Source organism: Haemaphysalis longicornis, unplaced genomic scaffold (genome assembly GCF_048455015.1).
Source record: "Haemaphysalis longicornis isolate Haplotype H1 unplaced genomic scaffold, Haemaphysalis longicornis Haplotype H1 scaffold_7, whole genome shotgun sequence".
Classification (NCBI taxonomy): domain Eukaryota; kingdom Metazoa; phylum Arthropoda; class Arachnida; order Ixodida; family Ixodidae; genus Haemaphysalis; species Haemaphysalis longicornis.
Genome location: NW_027526422.1, coordinates 145,014,877 through 145,038,685, shown reverse-complemented (window position 1 = coordinate 145,038,685; position 23,809 = coordinate 145,014,877). Strand labels below are relative to the sequence as shown.

The 23,809-nt window shown below is 47.8% G+C and overlaps 1 protein-coding gene across 1 annotated transcript in view; it reads left to right on the top strand.

The window, feature by feature from the left end:
• The first annotated feature begins 13,315 nt into the window (after positions 1-13,315).
• Positions 13,316-23,809, top strand: part of LOC144146583 (F-box and leucine-rich repeat protein 13-like) — a 33,762-nt gene continuing 23,268 nt past the window's right edge. The window contains exons 1-3 of the mRNA XM_077678524.1: positions 13,316-13,445; positions 14,691-15,249; positions 22,470-22,641. Of these exons, the coding sequence (XP_077534650.1) occupies positions 13,316-13,445; positions 14,691-15,249; positions 22,470-22,641 (861 nt within the window). The remainder of the gene's footprint in view (positions 13,446-14,690; positions 15,250-22,469; positions 22,642-23,809) is intronic.

The window sequence follows — 23,809 nt, the reverse complement described above, 5'->3', positions numbered from 1 at the left end:
CTTCCTGGTAGTTCGTTGTTTAAACTGTAGCATAAATACCAGATAAGAGACCAGGGGACGATGAAGTGCAAGTGCTCGTGTATTGTTCTCCACATTATTTCCACGTTCCTGCACTATGTAAAAGGCATATACGAAATGAAGGAGACAGTTTTCAGTTTTAATTATTCCCAGCTCCACAGCCATAGAAGACGACAGATATCAGAGGTGCCCAGCACAAACGTTGTAGGTGCGTCCAGATGCTCGTTGAGACCTCTTTCACTGGAAAGTCAAAAAGAAATACCATTTTGAAAACTGGTCAAGCATTACATATATTTCCTTAGGAGCCTCCCATTCAAAATTCAAATGACCAAGTAGCTTAAATACAGTATACTATTATTTTCTTCCGTACGTGTACGTTTTTTAGTATGCCTATGGACACTGACGTTTCTGCTGTATTTTTTATTTTATTTTTTTTTCTTGTACACACTTGGCAGAATTCTCTGATATTATTCTTCGTTCAATCTGCTCAGGTACTACACCCTCATTAATGTCCTTGGGCCATAGGGTATCTTGAATAAATAAACATAGAACACCAAATACATGAAACTACTTCTACAAATTAACCTTCCTGCAGCAGTTAAAAAAATTATAAAATGAATAATAAAATCGCTCATTTCCACAAAATCCCTAATACAAATAAAAACACGGCCAACTCCAGCTTTCCTCAAAATTTTGTATACCAGTGTTTTTGAATCAGGCAATAAAACTGTAAACATCTCGCATACAATTTTGTTTGCACGTAAATTGCAGGCAGTAGTGGTCCCAGAGATTGGTTTTGGAGGGGGCGAATTTTTTTTTGGGGAGGGGGGAGGAGCTTGAGAGCTAGAGGGGGGGGGGGGGGTGAGGGGCGAATGAAGAACCGCTCCCCTTCTTGCACCAGGTTTTCGGAGGAGGTAGTGATAATCATGCCGGCGTGCGCTTGTATGCGGGCATGCCGGCAAGTATAACATATTTTAAATCTTTGCATGCATTAGAACGCTTGACACTGGCATAAGCAAGACGCGTGGGCTGACTCGCCATGCAGTTCGCCCCAAACTGCCGACATCAGGGCTCCAGTGACTTAACCAACACACCGGCTGGTGATGGCGCATGCTGCATTGCCTTGTGTATCATGTCACAATTTTGGGACTGATATCGTGTGGTCCAGGTGCGTGCCACCACTGCCAGCGGCGCTGTGTCCGCTCACTCTAGCGCACGCGTCCAGTCTGACCATGATGCAACGAAAACAGTGACATCAACAGCGCCATTCTCTCATGGCGGCCGCCTTGGTGTTGAAGTCGAAACTGACATGAATAAACAAGGCTCAAAATAATTATTTATTTACCCTGCGGCCGACCATCTAATATTCCATTCTATGATTCCTGGGCTGGTAGGCAGCCATGGCAATGGGGAAAATGTAACATGAAAATTTCGTACCAGTACTTTTTAAAATATTTACATAGACACATGAACTGCATGCTAATGGCCCTTTCTGTGTACCATTCCTCAGCTGAGCATGAAAGACTGGTACAATAAAGTGTCACGTTTAGATTTGACAAGTTTGCAAGTTTAGTGATTCACATTGAACTTTTTGTGATCTTTCTTGGCAAAGATTTAACCTATAACCGCTCCTCACTGGCTTGGCTCATGTACAATGAGGAGCCATGAAGAGGAAACAAAAGTTTGGTTCATTCGAAAGATTGCCTCGTTAGAACCATAACGACACCACTTATAACGCAAACTTCGCTCAAATAAACTACATAATTAGGAAAAAAGGTAATGACCATGCGACCCACCAGCTCATTTTCCGCAACAGAACCTATGATGTCACTCGAGAATGCTCTACGATTGGCGGAGGCCGGCAAAAGCAAACGCATGTTAGGCAGGGCTTACAGTTTTCATAGCGAGCTAAATGCCCGTGAAACATACTGCACATTCTTTTTATGACAAAGAACGGTGGAGTAAACGGTTGAAGTTCCGAACGAACACGCAAGCGTGTATGCCAATGCGTAAGAAACTACCGCCAACTGAACTCGACATCTCGCCGTCGCCACCGTCACGCAGACGAATTTTCGGGTTCAAGGCTCTTCAGGGCCAACGAACCGTCCCAGCACGCACAGCCGCGACCTTGCTTGGTATTGTAATCCCTTCACAGGAGGTTGGCCGTCATATCGCCAACCAGCAAAGGTAAAAATAGAAACAAGGGGAGTAAGGAACACAGAGCAGCAACGAGATCGTGCCACTCGTCGCACAGGTTTCGGTATGGAGGTCGTGTTGGCTTGCTGCTATCGTTACGAGCTCGTTTACAGTTTACAACCAGTGAAAACTTCAGTTTGTTCGAGTACTTTACAATGAAATTTTGTTGCTGTGTTTTGAAATACCCATGTAGTACGGGCCAATCGTCGAGGGAGTGCGACATCCCCGCCGGTGAGATCTCCTTTCATGTGCTGCCCAACGACGAACCTCGGCCGGCGAAGCAAGTGGCTACGTTTTGAGAACTTTGCAAACGGAGGAGAAAGAGAGCTAAAGGAAGTACGAGTGTGCTCGCTTCATTTCCGAGGAAGTGATTACGGCAGGGACCCGGACATGCTGGCGCTCGTCGCCGACTTCGTCAAAGCGCTCTGACCTTGGGGAAAAAAATTGCCGTACACACCGCGCATTGACGCTCGAATCTTTCTGGTCGGAGCAGAGAGCTCGAGCGAACGGCTTTCCATACACGACACCGGCCAACTGGCATAAGCGATACTGCTACTGAAATTGAAAATACGGCACATACGTACCAGTCTGTATTCGTCCGTCGCGACGGGGCTGACGAGGCAGCGGTGCCGACGGCTGGGCGTTCGTCTGTTGTGGCTATCGCGGAATGGTCGCTTTCCCGTCCACCGCGTATCCCTTAACTCTTGCCGCTCGTGCACTTAGAAGCATTGAGCGTTCAAGTGGTGTGACGTTGTTAAATGCAAGCCCGAGCTCCTCGGCGAGAGTTTTGTTCTCCGGATCAGGCGATTACTAGGGCTGCGGGTGCACTAGGTTTTACTAGTATTTTTAAAATGGCCGTCGTCTTGGTCGACTCCCGCGCGTGGGTGCTATATGGAGTCGACATACTAAGTATCTGTTTCATGAACCGGCTCGTATGACGCCATTGTTCACGTGACAAAATGTGCAATTTTAGCGGGAGATTTAAAATTTTTGCTTAAATTGCCTTATTTCACAGTGAATAAAGCATCATTTGCTTCCGGGAAAGCGCTTGGGGTACTATGAAACACCTAATCTTTCGAATAAAACAAACTTTTGTTTTCTCGTCATGGCTCCTTTAAGCTTCATGCACATACAGTACTTGGCACAGTTTCATTTACTAAAGTGAAGCTTCCAGTCTCTCCCTGAAGTATCTGTAATCCACCCAAAATGCACTGCAGGAAAGCCAACGTTTTCTGATGATGACTATCATGGGTGGAGTGAAAAATGGTTAAAACGCTTCCCATGATCTGAACTGAACCTGGGCCCATCAAGTTATGAAGCTGACTTCTATCCCATTGCGCCATTCCAGCACAGTCGAAGCAATTTGGATTTGCATGGACGTGGAAAATTACACAGAAAATGCACACCTCCATCTAACGACAATGGTTGTACACTACAGAAGGTCATGGATTGCCTGCATCAGTAAAGCTCTAGAGAGCACAACTGCAGTGCAGCAGACAGTACCAATAAGAAACAGGTGCTCAGTACTGGATTGGTTATTTTGGTGTGGGTTTTGAAAGCTTCACATCCCCCGTTTTTTTCGTTTCAACAGATTGGCAGTTGATTTTTTATTAAGTCTTCCCGTCAGTAACTAGGTCACAGATACATATTTGGTTGTCATACTACCAGGGTGGTCTGCAAGCAGACGCGGTCTCTCTGCTGCTAATTTAGAGTTTACCACAAAACGACATACTTCTGGAGGCGTTCACCTACTTTCCATGGGTGCCCAGAAAGGATGTAGACCAAGGCTTGCCCTCCAGGCCCTGCACCAACATCGTAGGGACCAGGTCCAAGCACTCCTTTTCTTCCACTGGAAGCCCTCCTATGCAGATGCTGCAGGAACAGGATTAAATGCTGTGTCAGCACAACTGAAGGTTGGGTAGGCTAATAATACATCTTTGAAAAACAAAATGCGTAAAAGATGGCGACGTGGGATAAGGTCACACAGGACAACCCACTACAAGAAAAAGAACACACAGCGCATCGTCCTGTGTGTTGTTTTCTGCAAAAGCAAAAGTGGGCAATCTCTGCAGCATTGGTGGTGGTTTAACTAGTTTATTGAGCGGAGAGGTTGGAAGCGAATGTGCTGCCGGCTACTCCATTTCACCAATACAGGGCCATACACCCGGCTATACTAGTCCACTGTGCATAATTTCGTGAGTACTAAAACTTGTCTGTAAAATGTCCTCCTGCGTTGGTGGTCACTGAGTCACGTAATACTTTGTCGCTATTCCTGTTGAGGTAAAAAAAAGACATTTAGGGCATGAACAACCTTATTTTGAAGCCCCGCATCAGGCCACGGTCCTAGTAATGATGCTAAACACACCACACGACGGTTATCTAATGGGAGTTTGTTGAAAAGTTCACGTCTTTGCCGTGAATATAATGGGCAGTCTAACATCACACGGGAAAAATCTTCCTCGGGTGCTCCGCATGCGCACGATGGTGAGTTTGCACAGTGAATTCGGAACCGAAACGACTTTGTATAAGCCACCCCGAGTCTCATACGGTGAAGCAGAGTTTCTACATTTCGTGAAAGTTCCACATTCAAACGGAACTGTAAGGCTGGGTCTATTGCGTACAGCAATGAACGCTTCGTGTGATCATCAAACCACGCCTCTGCAGACCGTTGCTCGCTTAGTTTCCGTACGATACTTTATATCATCAGCGAGGAGAGGAACGGGGAGCTCGTCGCCGTCGTCGTGCCCCTGTTTGGCGAGTCTGTCGTCTGTCTCGTTGCCTTTTAGTCCTGTTTTTAATAACAAGGATCATCCAAGGAAAAGGAGGAACCAGTGCAGTGTTAACGATGCGCAGCCTTTATTTCGTTGTACGAATGGCATGGTTTACAAAATTCCGTTATCATGCAAGTCCGTGTATGTGGGCCAGACAGGACGTTGTCTAAGCGTCCATATCGGAGAGCATTTGTTTACGATAATGAATTCAATGGGCGCAAATCATCCTGCGCATTATAAAAAGTGTGGGTGTCACCCTTTGACGAGACTGTGGTGTGTCCCTCCTGCCTGTGTGCATTATTTGTGCGCTTTCAAATTTTCTGTGGCTTTATGCCCTGCCACATACTATTTGTCCCATACGCAGCTTCATCCATTCACCTTCACTGTACACTTTACTGACAGTTGCTTCTGGTGGCTTCTCATAAAGGGCCCAAAATGCCACGTAACCTCCACAGCCCCTTGGACGATTTGAATCTGCCGCCGTCATTTGGTCTATGCGTTCTTTCTCCCTCTGCCATCTTTTTTTGGCTCACGGTTTCACGCTTCTTTTACTTTTGACCGCGATATCCTTACGTTCTCTTTACAGAAGCGACGTTTCCCATTCACCTCCCGGAACGCAACTTAACTGCCCGAAGAGCTAGAACTCTGATGCGTGCACACGACATACTCGCGAGATTAACGCTATCAAACACACGCATACTTACGACCGAGGGACTGCACCTCAAACATACAGGACGGCGCTTCGGGGAGTACACGCCACCGGTTCGATCAAACTTGAGCAATGTTATGGGCTCCTACACAAAAGCAACAACAACGAAACGCTTGTAACTGCGGCCGCAGCGTGTGGGGACATAGCATCTTAATTTGAATTTAGCGTGTGCTGCATACTTGGATGAGAAACAGGGACTGGGAAAAGACAAACCACAGGCAAGTTGGCTACACGAAGCAGGCGTTGGTTTGTGCGCCAACGTCTGGTTTTTTTTTTTTTCACTAGAGAGTTATAGCAGATCGGAAAAACGGTTCCGGTACGGTACATGGTACCCGTTACTGGACCGTACCGGGAAGGCTTGTTTTAAGAGTTATAGCAGACCGTAACTACCGGCCATGCTACCGTGACTGGGAGCGACTTGTGTTGTACGTCGTTTGCCAATTTTTTGTTAGTCTGTGGCGTTTCCTGCGCTGAAATATTAGCTTTCAGTTCTCAAAAGCGCCAAAGACAGTTTGTATAAAAAAAGACATCCAACGCCCCTACGGAGATTCGAACTCCGTGCTGCGACTGCGTGAACATGAAGCGTGCATTTTACCTCTACGCTATTTCAATCGATGGCGCCAGCAGGTCAAGCTGGGCTTTCAGTACATACGGCTGGCTGTTTCTAGTTTTTTGTTGTATTTGAGAGTCCCTCGCACTGATACCGCCTGCTCCTCACTCGCCGATTTGCAGACGGGCCCCATGTTGCTGCTAATACTAGTTATGTAGCCGTATCGCCTTTATTTAACCTAAAAGAAGCTATCGGACATGCGTCGCTCGACGACACAAGCCACGGCATTTGGGCCGGGACCGTGTTTCGCTTGCTGCTTGAGCTGTCAGAATCGCGCGGATTTCACTTGTTGCAACCTCATTTTTCTTAAACGATCTCATATTTACAATCCGTTCGACTAGGCGTGGCCCAATCGTACGTCTCCCAAACTCTTCCAAAGCGGCCACCCGCTTTCGAGCGACGGACACGGTACGTCTTGGTAGCGTGCCGCTAAGTCGCTCCGGTATACGCTAGAGTTCTGCGCATGCGCGGTGGCGTCCAGACGGTAGAAGTTACCGCACCGGAACCGTTTTTCCGATCTGCTATAACTCTCTAATATCTCTGTTCCTCGTCCAAGCATGAAGCTCACGCTAAATTTGAATTGTTAACGTCACAATATTATCGGGAACGAGAATGACAGCTAGGATAACGAGGTGGCCACGCAAACAAGAATTCACGCAGATTTAGGTACACATTACAGTGGTATAAACACAAAAACTACAACAAACATAAAATAACAACGTTACTGACCTTGATGGGAAAATGAGCGCATAGATGCTCTCTTTTCCGCTCTTCCGTGTCTGTGCAAACGTCGGAGACCGGCATGGCTGATCCGGCTAATCTACGCTGAGCTCAGGCTGCAAGTCTCTCTTCAAATGTCGCAGTACGTATGTAAGACACCTAATCGGATAGGGAGATCGCACCAATACTAGCATTTACGGTATAATCACGCATCTGCAACTTCGTTTAGTAGCAATCAACACAAACTGACACTCTGGTTCTGACAGCGCAAATCGTTCTCTCAGGGGACACAGGGAAATGCTGCGCCTACCAACGTTTATAGATACTTTTTCAGTTCCGTATCTCCCTGCCGCGGCCATGGAGAGAAGGCGGCCGGCCGCGACTCTCGCCACCACGGCGCTGCGGTTGTGAGTTGCGCTAAGAGAGCGAGCATCATCTGCTAGCGGGGAGCGTTCCGCTCGGCGCCTCCGGTCCTCGCCGCTTCTGGCTACGTACTGCAAAAGAAATAAGTGTTCTCGGACTTTGCTCATCATTTTGTTGCTGCCGTTGCAGTTCGAGATCTATTCGAAACGGACAGTATTATGCAAGGAGTCGTGTACGTACGCCCAGGGATTTGAAGCGGTGGCTAAAATATCATGAACGACAGCGTTTTAAATGAACATTCCCCTAGCAGTGGCTCTCAAGCGTGCACACAAACTCTCTTGCCGTGCCAATTGCGCAAATGTATTGCACCATGAATGATATTTCCTCACACGACTGTTGGAGTAGCTTCCCGTTTCGTAGACAACATAGGTGATGTCGTTCCTCACAACAACGCTCTTCAGGATTGTGTAGGCCACCGCTTTCTTTCCGCGTAGTAAAAAAACAATTTGTCGACGCTGCCCCGCGGTTCTTCTTCGAGTGCTGCCGTTCTCCAGTTGGCTGGGGGCCGTATTTCCGCACTATTCTCGACTATCTGAGCCAATTGGCACAGACTAAACGAAAACTGCGAGGAACATATGTGGGTTAAGGGCACGATAGCGGGAAGAGAAACGCTGTTGGGAGTCGCCTATCTGTGTTCAGGGGATGACAGTGAAGTCAGAGAAAAGAATAAAAAACAGGTAGGCTGCATTAAGCGGGACCTCGATCAGCTGAGACAAGCGGGAGAGGTGATTCTAGTGGGAGACATGAATGCCCACATTGAGGACCTGGACGGATACACAGACCGCAACGGCAAACTCGTTAGATATATGTGAAGCACATAATCTCATTGTAGTAAACAGAGAGAATAAATGTGAGGGACAAATTACTTGGGAACGAGGGGAAAAGCAGTCTAGTTTAGACTACAGCCTCCTGTCAGAAGGAGTGTATGAAAGGTTGACTCTAATGGAAATAGATGAAATAGGTGCCCACAGCTTAGGAAGTGACCATAATGGATAACTTTGACTTTTGGAAAAATGGAAGGTCAGAACGAGAAAACGGTGGTACACGACTTGAAATTAAACGATCAACAATTGGCTAATATTGCCAAAAGTCTGGAGACGGAAATCGAGAGACAACCTACGAAAGATTGGGAATACAGCGAGCTGATTGGTTTCATTCAAGGAAAGATAAGGAACGCGAAAGAACGCAACTACTGGAAAAGAAAAAGAAAACCTAGAAGCTGGTGGAACAAGGAAATCAACGAAGCTCTAACACAAAGGCAGCAAGCATCGAGAGAGCACAGGGAGGCCAAGCGAGTGGGAATGCAAACAGAGGAAATAAATTTGAAGGGGCATTGGTACCGCCTTAAGAAGCTTGAAGTACAAAAACTTGTGCAGGAAAAACTTAAACGAGAAAGTGAGCGATGGGTATCGAATATACGAGCAAAGGATAAAGGCGCGCCGAGAAAGTTTTGGAATCATGTAAAGGAACTAAAGAAAAAGACCGAAGAAGTACAACGTCATGTCATAAACGGTGAAGGCCAGGTACTAAAAGGGGAAGAGGCGGTATTTCACATACGCGCAATGATACAAGAGAAGTTCAGAAGAACGGACAGAGGGCTACAGCATTTAGGGAGTGGGGCAACTGAGGTGCGTAAAGAGAGAGAGATAAAGTTGGAGAATCTATACTGGAAAAAAGCCGAAGAAAATGTTCCACCTAATACGGCAACAGGGACTGATGAAATTCCTATACGGCTGGTCAACCTACTGGGTCCAAAAGGCAAGGCACAACTGATTCGAGCAATACAAAAGTGATAAAAACTAAGCAAGTACCGGACAATTGGCGTAAGAGCAGGATGAAGATGATATACAAAGGTAAAGGTGACACGGCTGATGCCGATTCGTACAGGCATATTACAGTTACCTCAGTGGCATACAGGCTCGCAACGCAAGCCATAAAAGTGGAACTACAGGCGTGGATAGAGGGGAACGGCATACTGGGAGAACTGCAAAATGGTTTCAGACGAGACAGACGCTTAGAGGACAATTTATTTGTCCTAACCCAATGCATAGAGGTGTCGATGGCTCAGGAGCGACCACTATGGATAGCATTTCTCGATATAAAGGGAGCCTACGACAACGTAGATAGAGAACTTGTGTGGAGCATACTGGAGCGGGAGGGATTAGGCTAGGACAGGACTTTATACAGCTGTTGCAGGGAATTTACAATGAGAGCGAAGTGCAAATTACGTGGGATGACCAAAAGTGCACGGAACCGGTAGTCACAAATAGAAGTTTAAAGCAGGGTTGTCCTGTGTCGCCATTGCTGTTCATGCTCTACATGGCTAGACTAGAAAGCAAGCTTGAAGGCAGTAAAATAGGTGTCAATCTGTTATAGCCGCAAAGGACAGGAAGTGGAACAACATATCCCGGGACTGATAGATGCAGATGACATAGTTCTAATAGCAGATAGTAAACAGTGTCTGCAACAGCTCACAGAAATCTGTGGGGAAGAAGCCACTGAACTGGGTTTAGAGTTTAGCACAGCAAAGTCTGGCGTCCCGGTTTTTAATGACGACGCCCGTAACGAATCGGTATTCGTTCAACAAGCAGCAATACCGTTGGTAACGGAATACAAATATCTGGGCATCTGGATAAACGCAGGTCAGGCGTATATAAAAACTCACGAGGAGCATTTAAGAATGAAAGCCAGAAGAAACGCATCTATCATGAAGCACAGAGCACTGTGGGGATATAACAGATATGAAGTAGTGAGAGGAATCTGGAAGGGAGTAATGGTACCAGCACTCACCTTTTCTAACGCAGTAGTGTGTGTCAAATCAGAGATTCAACCAGGGCTAGAAGTAAATCAGAGGGCCGTAGGTCGATTGGCATTAGGAGCACACAGTAAAACAACAAATGAGGCAGTGCAGGGAGACATGGGATGGGCATCCTTCGAAGTAAGAGAAGCACAGAGCAAAATATGTTTCGAAGAACGACTTAGAAATCTGGATGATCAGAGATGGGCGGCCAAAGTGTTACGGTATCTTTACATGAAAAGCGTGGACACACAATGGAGGAAAAGAACCAGAAGGCTCAGGACAAAGTATATGAAACCTGGAAGGGCAGGGGAAATGACCAAGGCAATCAAAAATGAAGTGAAAGAAACAGAGACAACGACCTGGAAAAAGAGGATGGATGCGAAGAAGTCCTTAGATATCTACAGGGTCGGGAAGTAGGAGATCACAAGGGAAAAATTATTCGATAATACCAAAGGGAGTTGATTGCATTTTGAAGCCCGGGCGGGTTGCTTGCGGACTAAAACGCTTATCCGCGAGCCGGTACAGGAAGAACTATGCGCAGGCTGCGGCAAGGAACCGGAAACCATGCGACATATTGTAACGGAGTGCAAAAGTATCCGTCCAGTGCTCGGTGAGGGAGCCATCCAGCTTCCGGAGGCCCTTGGCTTTAAGGTTAGCGGAAAATTGAATTGGACAGCAGTAGAGGTTAGTAAAAGAAGGTTAGAATGTTGGTGGGAAAAGAGCAGTGAACAATCTGGGAAGACATGCGGACAAACAAGTCAGAGTAGCACAAAAATTTCGTAGAAGTATTTTCTTTTTATATTGATTTTATTTTTTAATTTATTCACTTTTTTATTTTTTTATCGAGGTGATTGTACAGTGGCATTGCTACTAAGGCCGCTGTGCAAGGCCACTCCGTTACAAAGGGGAAGCCGCTAATCATCATCCTCATCATCATCATCGGCTAAGCGGCCGGCGTTCCCCGTGCGCCGGCGGTCGCGTTGGCGGAACGCATGCCGTCGGCTCTGGCGTCTGCTTCGGCGACGGTAGTTGTGGGCACGGACTGCTTTGGGCCTGCTTTGGCGCTGCTTCGCGTTCATTGCGCGCCTCGTTCGCACAGTTTGATTAACTTGTTCGACAGCACCTTCTGAGTAACCCGGACCCGATGGCAATGAGTGGCCGTACGGCAAAGATACGTTAAGGATTGGTTTGCATGGTGGGAAAACAAAATGTAGAGACCACATACAAACATATGGCTGCTATACAAACACTACCTTTTGCGCAGTGCTTGCCGAAAATGTGGCTCCGTTTTGTAAATTTGTGAATACCAATTCGGATGTGTTTTAACAGGTTTTAAAAAAGGCGAAAGGAGCAACTGGTTCTGATCACTAGCGATTATAAAAGTTCCCCCAGCTGTCTCGAAGTTTTCCAACTTACGTCCAAAACAGAGTGTGCCTAGAACACGGGCCGGCACTTACAACGCTCATCAGAAAAGAACAGAAATGCGATAAAATCACCCGCGACTGCCCGAAACGTAGCAATCTGCTCAAGATCAAGTCCCTGACAGTGCGGTCTTTTCCCAAGCCTTCATTTCGCGATATTTGAATTCGTCCGGACCCCACATCTCTGTGGTGATGACTCGCCGAAAGAAAAGGTTTAACGAGCTGGTTGTTTTGCTGGTCAGCCATTTAAAGAAAAAAAAAAAAATACGCCGCGAACCCTGGTAGGCCAAAAATTGCAGCCATACAAATCGCAGCATTATTTGGAGTCCGTGGTGTTATCGACGAGATAACACGACCGTAGAGCTAAAGTAAACGTCGGGTGGTAAGTTGCGGCATGAGTAACAATGAAGATTACGTTTTATATTCTTGGGTTCCTTGCCAAGCTGACAGTGTTTTTGTATACTTGATACAACAGGGCAGCCGCCCATTTCAGCCATTGGCACAGAAATGTGCATTATTGCCGTTTGCCGATGGAGACTCCGGGCGACATTTGTAAGCGTTGTTCGTGCGCAGAAGCAGCATAAATAATTAAGTCTGCGGACGGAGAGCGGGCTAACAACACAGGGTAATCTTTACGCTGCATCGATTAGTCGTAAGCAGAATCACGCTAGACTGTATGTTGTGGTGTTCCATATTACTCTTGCTCATTCGTTGGTGCTTCTGAAGTCGTCGTCGTTCAGTTGCGTCTTACATCTGCTGGGTTAGTACAATATTTTTAGTGGGTCTTCATAATGTCAGAATAAACGTTCCCTGATAGTGAATAAGCGATGGCCATGTTTGCGGCGGCGTGCGATTATCTGCGCCGTCTATTGCGGCTGCGCACGGGTGTTTAAATTCCGAGCGTGCACGCATGCCTCCTGCATAGTAGGACAGGCATAAGACAGACGTCGCTTCGCAAGAAAAGATGGCTCTGGGGAGAGCGAAGAATGGAAGAGCCATGTACAGAGGCACAGCGACGAGAGGGCGAACGAAGGAGGAAGAGAGCAAAGGGAAAGCTGGGCGGCCGGCGGTGCGTGGACATTATCCGCCCGAGCAAAATATTTTTTTTCTGGGCCACAGTCGGCGCTCCTCTTTATAGACCATTTTATTTTCTTCGTCCTGGGGGCTTCCATTTTATCAGTGGGCTGTGCTAGCGGCCCTACAATCGGCGCAGTGGACAGAAAGATGTAACTACGCATGCCCAACACAGCCCAGAACATGCTCTGATGTTATTTAAGATTAACAGATGAAAAGTTCTATATCTTGTTCCGTGCTAGCCACCTTATCCAAGCGGTCCAAGTGGCATGTGACCATTTATTTATGTCACCTTTCTTTGATCTCTCTCCGTCTTGCAACATCCGCTGTTCTTATTTTGACTCGGCTGGGGAGCGGCGGGTGACAGGTTTTGCCGCTGCTTCTGCTCGAGCGCATCACGTCGTGCAACTAGACATGCAGCAACCGCGGTCAGCTGTTGGAACTTGACGGGCTGCAGCGCAGGGGCCGACAAGCCCTAGTAGCAGGTCGCCCATCAGCTGCGCGGTTGGTAACCGTTTCCAAACCCCGAGGATTTCGGGGAGTGATGCGTGCTTTTCCGACGACAACGACGCAATGAACGGAAAAGTGCACCGCAACGAGGGCAGCGGCGATGTCGACACCGGCGGGGACTGCGCCGACACCTCCGTCGATGTCGAGGTCGAGTCGTCGGGCGGCTCCCACTCCGAATTCGAAGACTTGCCGTGTGAGCTTCAGCTGAAAGTACTGTCGTACAGTCGCCAGCAAAAGTTTGCGGGATGTGCAGCGCGTGGCGGAGCGGCGCAAAACTGCATTGCTGCGCCATCTGCAGCCAGCAAGCGCCGGGTCGAGGCTCAAGGAACTGGCGTGTTAGGCGCGCTTTGCGCATGCCTGTCCTTTATTTGTTACCGGGCATCTCTGATCGCTCGCTTGCCCGTGACATGCTTTCGATATTTGCGGCAGCCGCGGTGGCGCCGCGTGACCATCGCCGTCGTTGTGCTATCACTGGTGCTACAAAATACCCAGCCCGCGGCCGCCGTTTGCGCGCGCGAGACGTTGAATAAATCTTAGGCTATGTTCACACTATCGACGCAAAAGCCATATCGTGATCCATGGACGTAAAAAGACGGCATGTCACGCTGTTTGGTAGATTGAGACATGAAATGACGTCATTCTTTAGAGTTAGTTACGACAGTTGCGGACAGTCTGAAACCGGCCTTATCTTTCAAGAGGCAGTGGTGGTTTAATAGGAAATACTTTTATTTTATTTTTAACCTGAGCACCGATAAACTGTCAGCTTACCCATAATTGCCGTTGTAGTCGTCTCAGGGGCTAATTAGCACACAATTTTCTTTGGGGTAGTTCCAACAAAACAAGAGTTACAGCCATTTTCTGTAACTGTACCTCCTCCTTAGTCTGTCATGTATTGAATGCCGCATCGTTTACGGCTTCCCTAAAAACTAATTATGGCAAGTAAATGTGATTCGGCGTAATGCTAACGGTCGTCCTCGCGGCCAATTCCAGTATGATGTTTACATGAGACCTACATTACATTGCGAGCTAGATTTTTCCCCAGAAAGTTTACTTTGCCGCAAGATTAAATTTCGCGACGCGACTGTTTTCTAAGCACCACATCGAGGTACGCAGTTTCCAACAGGTAGCCTTTATTAGCTCCTGTGAAATAAATTTAGTCGTGGACCATTACACCACTTGGAAGATAAGATTTATTGAGTGCTGCGGGCCGCGCAAACGGCGGCCGCGGGCTGCGTATTTTGTAGCACCAGTGATAGCAGAACGACAGCGATGGTCACGCGGCGCCACCACGGCTGCCGCGAATATGGAGAGCATGTCACGGGCAAGCGAGTGAACACAGATGCCCGCTAACAAATAAAGGACAGGCATGCGCAAAGCGCGCCTAGCCCGCCAGTTCCTTGAGCCTCGACCCGGCGCTCGCTGGCTGCAGATGGCGCAGCAATGCAGTTTTGCGCCGCTCGGCCACGCGCCGCACATCCCGCAAACTTTTGCTGGCGACTGTACCTGACGCACTGCGAACTGACGGTGGCCGCGCGTGTGTCCAAGTCTTTTCGCCGCCTTGCGTACGACCCATCGCTGTGGAAGCGCGTCTCCGTTGAGAGCGAGTGCGACGAGGCCAGTCTGGGCTCGCTCCTGGACAGGGCGCCCCTTCTAGAAGACCTGACGATGTGTGGTTCTCCGCACGTGCTCAAACTGGCAGCGCGGGCGTTCGCGGTGCGTCGGCTGCGACGTCTGGACGTGGGCTTCTCGCTGGACGTGAACTGCGCAGCGGTGTCGGCGCTGGTGGACGCGTGCCCCGAGCTGTCGCACCTGAACGTCGAGGGCTGCACGGCTACGGACGACGCGGCCGTGGCGGCCCTGTGCCGCCTGCCCTGCTTCCTGAGCCTGAACATCTCTCACTGCGATCTCGTCACTGACGAGGGCATCGGGGCGCTGGCGCGAGGCTGTCCGCACCTGCGATTCCTGAACGCCGACGGCATTCCCATGATTACGGACAGGTATACGCGTACACTTCCCCCGCCGCATGGCGTGCTCGGCACAGCGACGTTTGTTTTTTCCCTTTCAGTTTAATCTGTTTTCTGCACAAATTGGTGCTCTAATTCATCACGCTTTGCTTTCTACATATTTCAATGCGACACCTATCAACCTTCTTTCATGACGTGACCTTTCTTTCAGGGTTCTTTGTAAGACTCAAGTTTCTGCAGAGTATTGGTTTGGGCGAGTTGGTGCATAGCGAAGTATTGAAGCGCAGCACAAGACGAGGGACAGAAACACAGAAGACGACGCTGTTTTTGTCCCTTGTCTTATGCTGCGCTTCGATACTTCTCAAGTTTCTGCCCCTAGGGTGGACGAGTTGGGTGCATTGGCTGTCTGCAGTTGTTTTGAAGGGACGGAGGTCACCCTCGCTCATTATTTGAAGGACTTGCGAAATCCTGGTACTTGTACACCTGATTTCTTTCCAGTCGTTAACATCAATAGGAGGAGAAACACCATTGCAGTGGAGTGCACAGGCTAACGACCAGATTACGCCGCAGTAAAAACAAAAGCACAACTGTGAAACGGCTCTTGATGGACGAAATGGCACTGGCCACATTCACTCTGTGGCCAGGCAACATTTTGGCTGCGCCCATGCAGTTTCTCCTCCTGCAACAGATGTCATTAGATTAACCTTTGCCAAGTGATCGCGACGTTTTGTGGCCGCCCCAGGAAGCAAAGTTTCTCCTCCTGTCGTGTTTCTTACTTTGTGGGATAAGCAATGGCAACTTGTCGAGGATAGTAATATTCACCCACCTCATGGGGCATTTCATTAAGCTGGAGCAGCCTGATTGCTTGGCTGTTTATCGTTACTTCAGGTTTTGTCATTTTGTTGTCAACCCTGTGACTGTTTGAGCTTTCTCTCCCATTCCTCTTTGTACTGATTGAACAGCATGATGTCATTCAAAAATGGTGTTCACAAATCCAGCCTCTGAAATACAGGCCCTGGACAGACGAAGTAATTTCAAAGAGGTACTTTCCCCTTGTCCAACGACCCCCAAAATCAGAAAAGATGACCTTTGAAACATCATTGTGCTTGTACGGCATTTTTATATTGTTACGTGGCGGCAGGACAATGATGAGGCGAACCATGGGCGACGATGAAGTGATGTATTTACAAGATGTTGCCGCAGAGCGATGCAATCTATTTACAAGCGGCCATGATCGCTCGGGCGAGCCGCATCCTCTTCATCGTCTTCGGTGACGGGTTATGGCGCTATGGGGCATTGTCCACGTAGGTGTTCGTGACATCACCCCCCCGGCGGAGGACGACCGTCCCGGTCGAGGCCAGGGTAAAGACGGGATGACAATATGTCCTTCAGGAAGCTTTGCGAGTCTCTTCAATTCCCTGGTCTCGTGTTCCTTCCGTAACTGCATCAAGTTCCAGTCAATCAAATGCTTTTTCATAGTTTACGAAGGACAAGGAAAGAGGTTCGGTATGTTTGGAAGATTTCTCAGTTGCCTAGGGGATGGCACAAATGTGGTCCATTGTCTAGTAGCCTTTCCTGAACTCGTTCTGTTGTCTCGGTCAGTGGGCATTGAACATTTTACTTTTGTTGTGGACTATTACGTTGTCAAACTTGCATACAGGGGGGATTAAAAGAAATACGAACAACGGAGCGCACAGCCTCCGACTCATGCTGCACCGTCTGGCTGCAAAGTCAGTAAACTGCGCGCATGCGCACTTCTTCGAGAGCGTGTGAGATTGTGGCCTACATTTATTGGAAATGCTTGATCAGGAAGCGACCCCGGTAGTTTATTTTGAGGCGCATTTTCACTCTGCGTCGCCACTGAGCGGGATGATCGTTGAACGGCATCGTGCTAGCTGCAATCAGGCTGCTCTGCGCTTGGCTCCCGATAATTGATAACAGGATGCTCAGTGGCGAGAGAGCATAGAAAGGCGCCTCAAAATAAATTACCGGCGTCGCTTCATTATCAAGCATTTACCCTAACAGTAGGCCACACTCTCAAACGCTCTCAAAGAACTACGCATGCGTGCAGTTTACTGACAGTGCAGCCAGACGGTGCGGCATGCGTCGGAGGCTGTGTGCTCCGTTCGCATTTCTTTTAATTCCCTCTGTACAACAGATTTGTGTGTCTAATTTATGAAGCTCTTGGACATAACCTGCCTTGTGTTTAGGCTGGCAATTTTCGGGCGGACGCCCCAAGGCATTTTGAGAGTAACGTCGAAAGTTTTCCCGGCATACAGAATGTCTCTAATTGGGTCTAGTCGATACATTTCTCGGTGGAAAACAAATTGAACGTTGCCTTCAATTACGGCTTGTATTTTGGGTGCCAAGCTAGTCCTGCCCTTGCATGCAAGTGAGCATAGGATACTTCCGTTACTTGTGCTATCCTGTGTGTGTTACTAGCCATGTTGCCACTTCCCCCTCTGAGCGCATGCATTTTTCCTCGGCTCATAGCAAGGTAATTCTTCATGGCTCCTAAACTTCCTTCCTTCTTAATCTTTCCTAAATATGGCCATATTGTTGCTGTGAACGTAACTAACCTAGCTTCGACTAATCAGTGGTAACAACTAAAGAAACTCACTTTGCTCCATCGAGCCTGACGTTTTCGTGCTCTCATGTTTTCAATGAAGCCTTTCACATTTTGAAATGGTTTCTCTGGAGTTTTGATGGCATTGGTGTACCAGTTTAAACGACAATGGCAGCCGGCAGATGGGCGGACAGGTAGCGACAAATGGAAAACAGGGTTGACAAGTGTAATGAAATAAAAAAGAAAGGCAGGGGAGTAGTTAGTAAATAAAGATAAAATAAGTTGACGGGTATATTCGTACGTAGCCACTCGTGCATGTTTCGTCGTGGGTTCACAGATTGAATGCTGGACTTTGGTTTTACTGGTTGGTTGCTGGGTTTTATTAAGGCTTACGCAGAGTTGTTGAGTATAGGCGGCTATGTGGCTGAAAAACAGAAGCGAAAGTGAAGTGACGGTGCTGGGTGAAACCTGATGCATCGTCTGCTTAAAGTTCGGCCCCGCGCCTCGCCGAAGAGAGGTGGAGAGGAAGCTCGCGGAGTTGGGTGTCGAAGGTTGTTCCCAGTTGCTTCGTTTCGCTTGTTGTGTGGGGCCTGGCGTCCACGCACTCGACTTTTTGGCACCATCTGTCAGTTCCCCTTGTAACAGTGTTTGCACACAGTCCCACCTGCTGTACCTTTATTTGTACACCATGGCAAAACGCGTTGGCATCATTTTTAGGCTAAGAGCAGCTGTCCTTTTGACCTATTCTGCCCACAGTTCACTCCTCGGCCCCACTCATACTGTGGGAATACTATTCACCCAGCATCTCTACCAAACGTGTACCCATGGAGAATAGGCAGAATTCAAGCTAGTTGGTTCGTGTTGACTTGGTTTACAGGTGAGCCTACGAAGTAACTCTACACGGACAGCAAAAGCACCGACACAATGCTGTGTGTCGTTGCTTTTGCTGTCCGTGTAGAGTTACTTCGTAGGCGTACCTGTAAACCAAGTCAATGCATCCATGGCAATGATGATGACGGGATGCTTGTCATCTAATGAACCGCCTTGTAATGTTGCTGATGACAATGCATTGTTGCATATATGCATATGCTGTGACTTATTGTGTCAACGTTGCCATTCTTCTTTGTGAACGCTGGCAGTGATGGGTCTTGTTTGGCAAGGTCTAGCCGAGAGCTTGGCTTAAAGCATGTTGTTCGGTAGTATTTGGAGTGGTTTTAAGTCTGGTGGAGGCCTTGTTTTGGCGTGAACATGAGCAGGCCATGACGGTGGTGACTATGAGCCTTTCAGATGGGTGGGCTTCCAAAGCGGTGATGGGTTGCTTAAAAGCACCCGTGCATTAGAAGGAAAAAACTTCACAATCCCTTCCTACAGAAGAGATTGAGAAAAGCACGAAAGCTTTGCGAAATCAAAACTGCATCAAAAGTGCATCAAACCCTTTGCTAAAAGTGCATCCAACCTTCGCTGAAAGTGAGTCCAATCAATTGTGAAACCTTCAAAGTCTAAAATCGCAAACGAAGAACAAACAGACGCAGCAATGTTTAGCGCACTAAGTAAAGGCATCTATGAATGATTTAAATGTATACCGAAGTGTGGTCACCGAGATATAGGTATACTATTACACTCCTTCTCGATGATGGATGCGTGTACTGTCTTATCTAGAACCAAATTCCTTTTTCGCGATTTTCAAGTAACCATTCTGACACAATAGAAGCCCAGTTGCACGCACGCGCCATGTGTCCAGAAATCTATCAGCTTTTCGGTCAACCAACTGGTCTATGGGAAAATGCACTAGTTTATTGACAGGATACCATCGATCCCATTAAGAAAGCTTTCCCATAAAAAACAAGAGGCTGTAGGGTTTGCCAGGCAAGCAATGCAAAAAAATTTAAAAGCAGAGCACAAAGGCAAAATTGTTTGCTTCGTTGCAAGGTGTCGTTGTTTAGGTAGTAGCGTGAAAAGATTCACGACAGGGAACACCAAAGTTGCTACTGTTCCACCCTCACCACGCAACAGTTTTTGAAGAAAATGTGATAAATTCTGCAGGTATTCATCACCCCCTGGTACGCTCCTGTACTGCCTTCAAATTCATGCGTGTATGTTGAGGAAGGGACTATGAGCAAGCATTTGTCAGTGGTAGCCTATTATGACAGCCACTCACAAATCAGTTACCTGACTGTGCACTCCGAAACCAGCCTCTTTTCTTTGTGGCCATTCGGTTGATGATCTGCAAGAGCAGCTGTTGAGGACGTGTTTTTAGAGGAGCGGGGTTTGCAAGCCAGTGAGAACAGGATATTTGCAATTACCTCGCAAGACAGCGACTCAAGTTTATTGCTACTGGGGTGTGCTTTCTTAAAGGAGCACTGACACGAAACCTTTATGTTACACTTTTATTGCTTTTATCGATGTTTAATGGCCTGGCGAACCTGAAACAGCACTTCAAATACTACAGCGTGCGAAAGTTACTTACATTGAACGGCCTGAAAATTATCTGTTTCAAATTCCCGCGCTTTCATCCTTTATGGCGCATATGACAGACTCCCTGCCTGACCTCACCGCTTTGTGCGGACGTCACCGGCGCCCGCTTGAGAGGGTGTTTCGCCCGCTCGCCGTTCGTGGGGCCGCGCACATGAAGTGACGTCACGAGCTTTTGACGAGCGCTGCCGCGTCACTTCTTTTGGCTCTCCCTGGATGATGTCACGCTGATGTCCATTTGCTGAGTGACGCTTTGTGCTCTGCTCCGTCACCGCGATAAGTGAGATCCAATTAATCTATGTTCTTCGCGTCGCAGGCGCTCATATTTCACCCAGGGTATTCTGTTGAGTGAAGGAAGCGAACTGTGCAATAATAGTAACGCCGAAAATTGGTGTCAGTGCTCTTTTAATGAACACTAACGGCTAAATAAATTTGTGTTGTAACTGAAAAAAACAAATCTTACATTTCGTAGGTCTCTTGGCTCTTATTCAACAGGCAACTACACCGTGTTTGCTGAGAATCAAATAATTAGAGTTGGCGTTTTTGTGTGCCATTTCCCTTCCATTTCCTTTTGTGGCATTAAGAGCCATTAGAAAGCGAACCAGGGCCCTGTTTTCGCATTTGCTCACTCAACACCAACTTTGCAAAGGCCTATTCTGATTGGCTTTTATTTTCTTTGCAAATATTGGAAGACAATCAGACAGGGTGCTTTTGACGCCGTGTTGATATGGCGGGGCTGTGAATCGGACAATCACAAAGCCCCGCCAAAATATGATACCCATGGCTGAGTGTCCCAGTGAAGTACTTCTGCCTGGGTGAGGGTGCAGAAAAATGGCAGCATCTTCACTCCGTGGATGATGGCGAGGGTGCGGAGTGCGGGGACTCGAAATGACATCCAAGTTGCGCCCCGACGGTCATTCGATTTGAGCCGTGAGTTCACCTTGATTATTCCCTAAATGAAACTGCAACTCACGGCTGAAATCGAATTTCGCTTGATTTTCCCTTGATGGGGGTGTGCGCACGGATGGACGCGGACGGACATTGGGAAGTCCCAAGGTACTCCGCACCGGTACAGTCGAGGGAGTAAGCCGTTTGACTCTCGGATACTAACTCACGGTCGTAGCCCAACGGGTAAGACGGCTGACACTAACTCTGTCTGTTCTACCAGTCACAGGCTCGAATCCTGCCGGTGTCTGAATGATTTTTTTGCGATTGTAAATGCTATGCGCACGGACGCAGACGGACATTGTGCGGTCCAAAGGTAGTCCGCACCTAATATACTCTGACCTAATGTCCACTGACCCAGATGGGACTGGCCAGATGGGCCAATAGGCCAGATGGCTGTCCCTCCTAGGCAACATAGCCGATCGCGCTAACTATCTCTGCTGTTGTATGCTTATGCGCTGGTGTTAAGTAGGTATTAGGTATGGTAGGCTCATGCATTCACTCTCGTGTAAGTTTTGAAGGCGCTTGTACTGCGAGTCCGAACATTGCATCGAAATGGAAACTGAAATGAAGCCTGACACCTGGGCTGAGGCATGTTGGATAGTGGGTTCCCAGCTGAGGTTTGTGTTATTTAAAAAGTGCATTGCGAGTGAAAGTTTCTGTGTTTCTTTATTTTATGTTAACGTGTCCCGGCTGCCTCAGTGTTATTCTCGGAAAAAAGTTAGGTAAGCTCCGTAAATCCTGTCTCACCGGTTACAAATTACATGCGGGAAAGCGTGTGGCGGGCTGTGGTACCTGTTGTCATTTTTTGCCAGTTTCTGCATTAAAGAGCGACTACTGCTGGTGTAAGCGGAAGAGTATGTGGATTCATGGCACTCTAATCTGTTAATACAAGTCACACTTGCTTCTACACTTGCTTGTCCGTTTAGTGCCCTGGAGTGTTGGTACACCCTGTGTTTGCGCATTTCCTGTTGCATTCTTTGGAAAAAGTTTTTTTGGGGACCACTGGCATGGCAGAAGTCATGCCCCTAAAGAGAAAGGAATGTAAAGCAATTTTGTTTTCGTTATTATGAAAACCGATTGCTGAATGCCGGCTTTTTCGCTCAAGCTTGCATTGTAGAGGGCCGGTTAAAGTAGTTCTTGTTACAGACGCTGGACACCAGTTGCCTCGCTTGCATCCTCTTCTTGCATCCCCAGTAACGAATACCAAGCTCATTTGCCTACTGCAAAGAAGGCAACCGTGCAACATTCCGCTTCTCTCGTTCCGCAGGGCGGTGTGTGAGCTGGGCCGCTGCCTGGGAGGCCAGCTCATATCACTGGAGCTGGACGGGGAGGAGCTGACGGACGCCTCCTTCCAGGCCCTGAGCGTCTGCCAGCGGCTGCGCACCTTGGGCGTCAGCTACGCCGAGAACCTCTCCGACCACAGCCTCGCCTGCATACAGGCACGCTATCCCTCTCCTTTGCCCCTCTCCGAGCTCTCTCCCTTTCTTCATGCTTTTGCGTTTCGGGGGCGCTGGCGCACTGTTTATCCACTGTTGTCAACTTTGACGCATGTGTGATGATGCTTGTGTGGTCACAAGACACACCGGATATACGGTGTGTGTGTGTGACTGCGCGCGTTCAGCAACACATTGCACAGGGGTTGTTGGGTGCGCTCAAGGTCTGTGGGGCTGGCCGTGTATGCAGGTACAAAAAGAAATTTTGCGTTGGGTACCTCGGATCGTCTAACTGCTTCTTCCAGTGTTCGTGCTGCAGTAATATATATGCATTTCCAGGAAATGGTAGTAGTGTTTGTACGTGCACGCAGTCCTGCTTAGGTTGAAACTGAGTGTCATTCATTGTTGGCTATAATAAACGCTTAAAAAATTGCACTGAAAATAATGGAAAAGTGTGAGAACATTGTGGAAGTTGCAGTGGCTCGTATCACGCAGAAATCTGCTGAAGGACGCTTTTTCTGAACAGACATGTTACTGTATGTACGGCACAGAGTAAGGCGAAATTTCAAAAAAGGTGGCTTTTTTTTTCTTCACAATTAGGCAAGTTCACCTCGTTATGCACATTTTCCATAATCACACTTATGTTAGAAGGTTGCATTTCTGGTTCAGAACCAGTTTTTCCGTAAGCAAGTCATAAGGAACCACGTCCCATTTTAGAATGTGCTTCGTGTTTATTGTCGTTTTTTCCGTCAAGAAACTCCCAGCTCCACATCTGAATGCTAGTCTGGAACCAGCTGTATTAAGAAATCGATTTTTTAGCCAAGGTAATCCAAAGACGCTGTGCACGTTTTTTCCACATTTGTGCTTCGGAGCCAAAAAATGTCTTTGCTGGGCTTCACACTCTCAAGATTGCAACATTGGATCAGTTCTTTTATTTAATGATGGTAGCATCACCCTAGCCAGCATTTTGAAATCATTCGGATGAAACCCTGAGTGCAACACCCCTATCAAGTGGCTTAAAGAGGTTGACCACAAGCAGAGATACTCCGTGAACAGAGCTGCACAATAGCCCACAAAATAGGCAAGGCAGGACAGACAACAGGCTAAAAAGCAAAAAAATGAGCTCAACAGTTATTAGCGCTTACTAAATAAATGACTCGAGTGGTGTCTATGG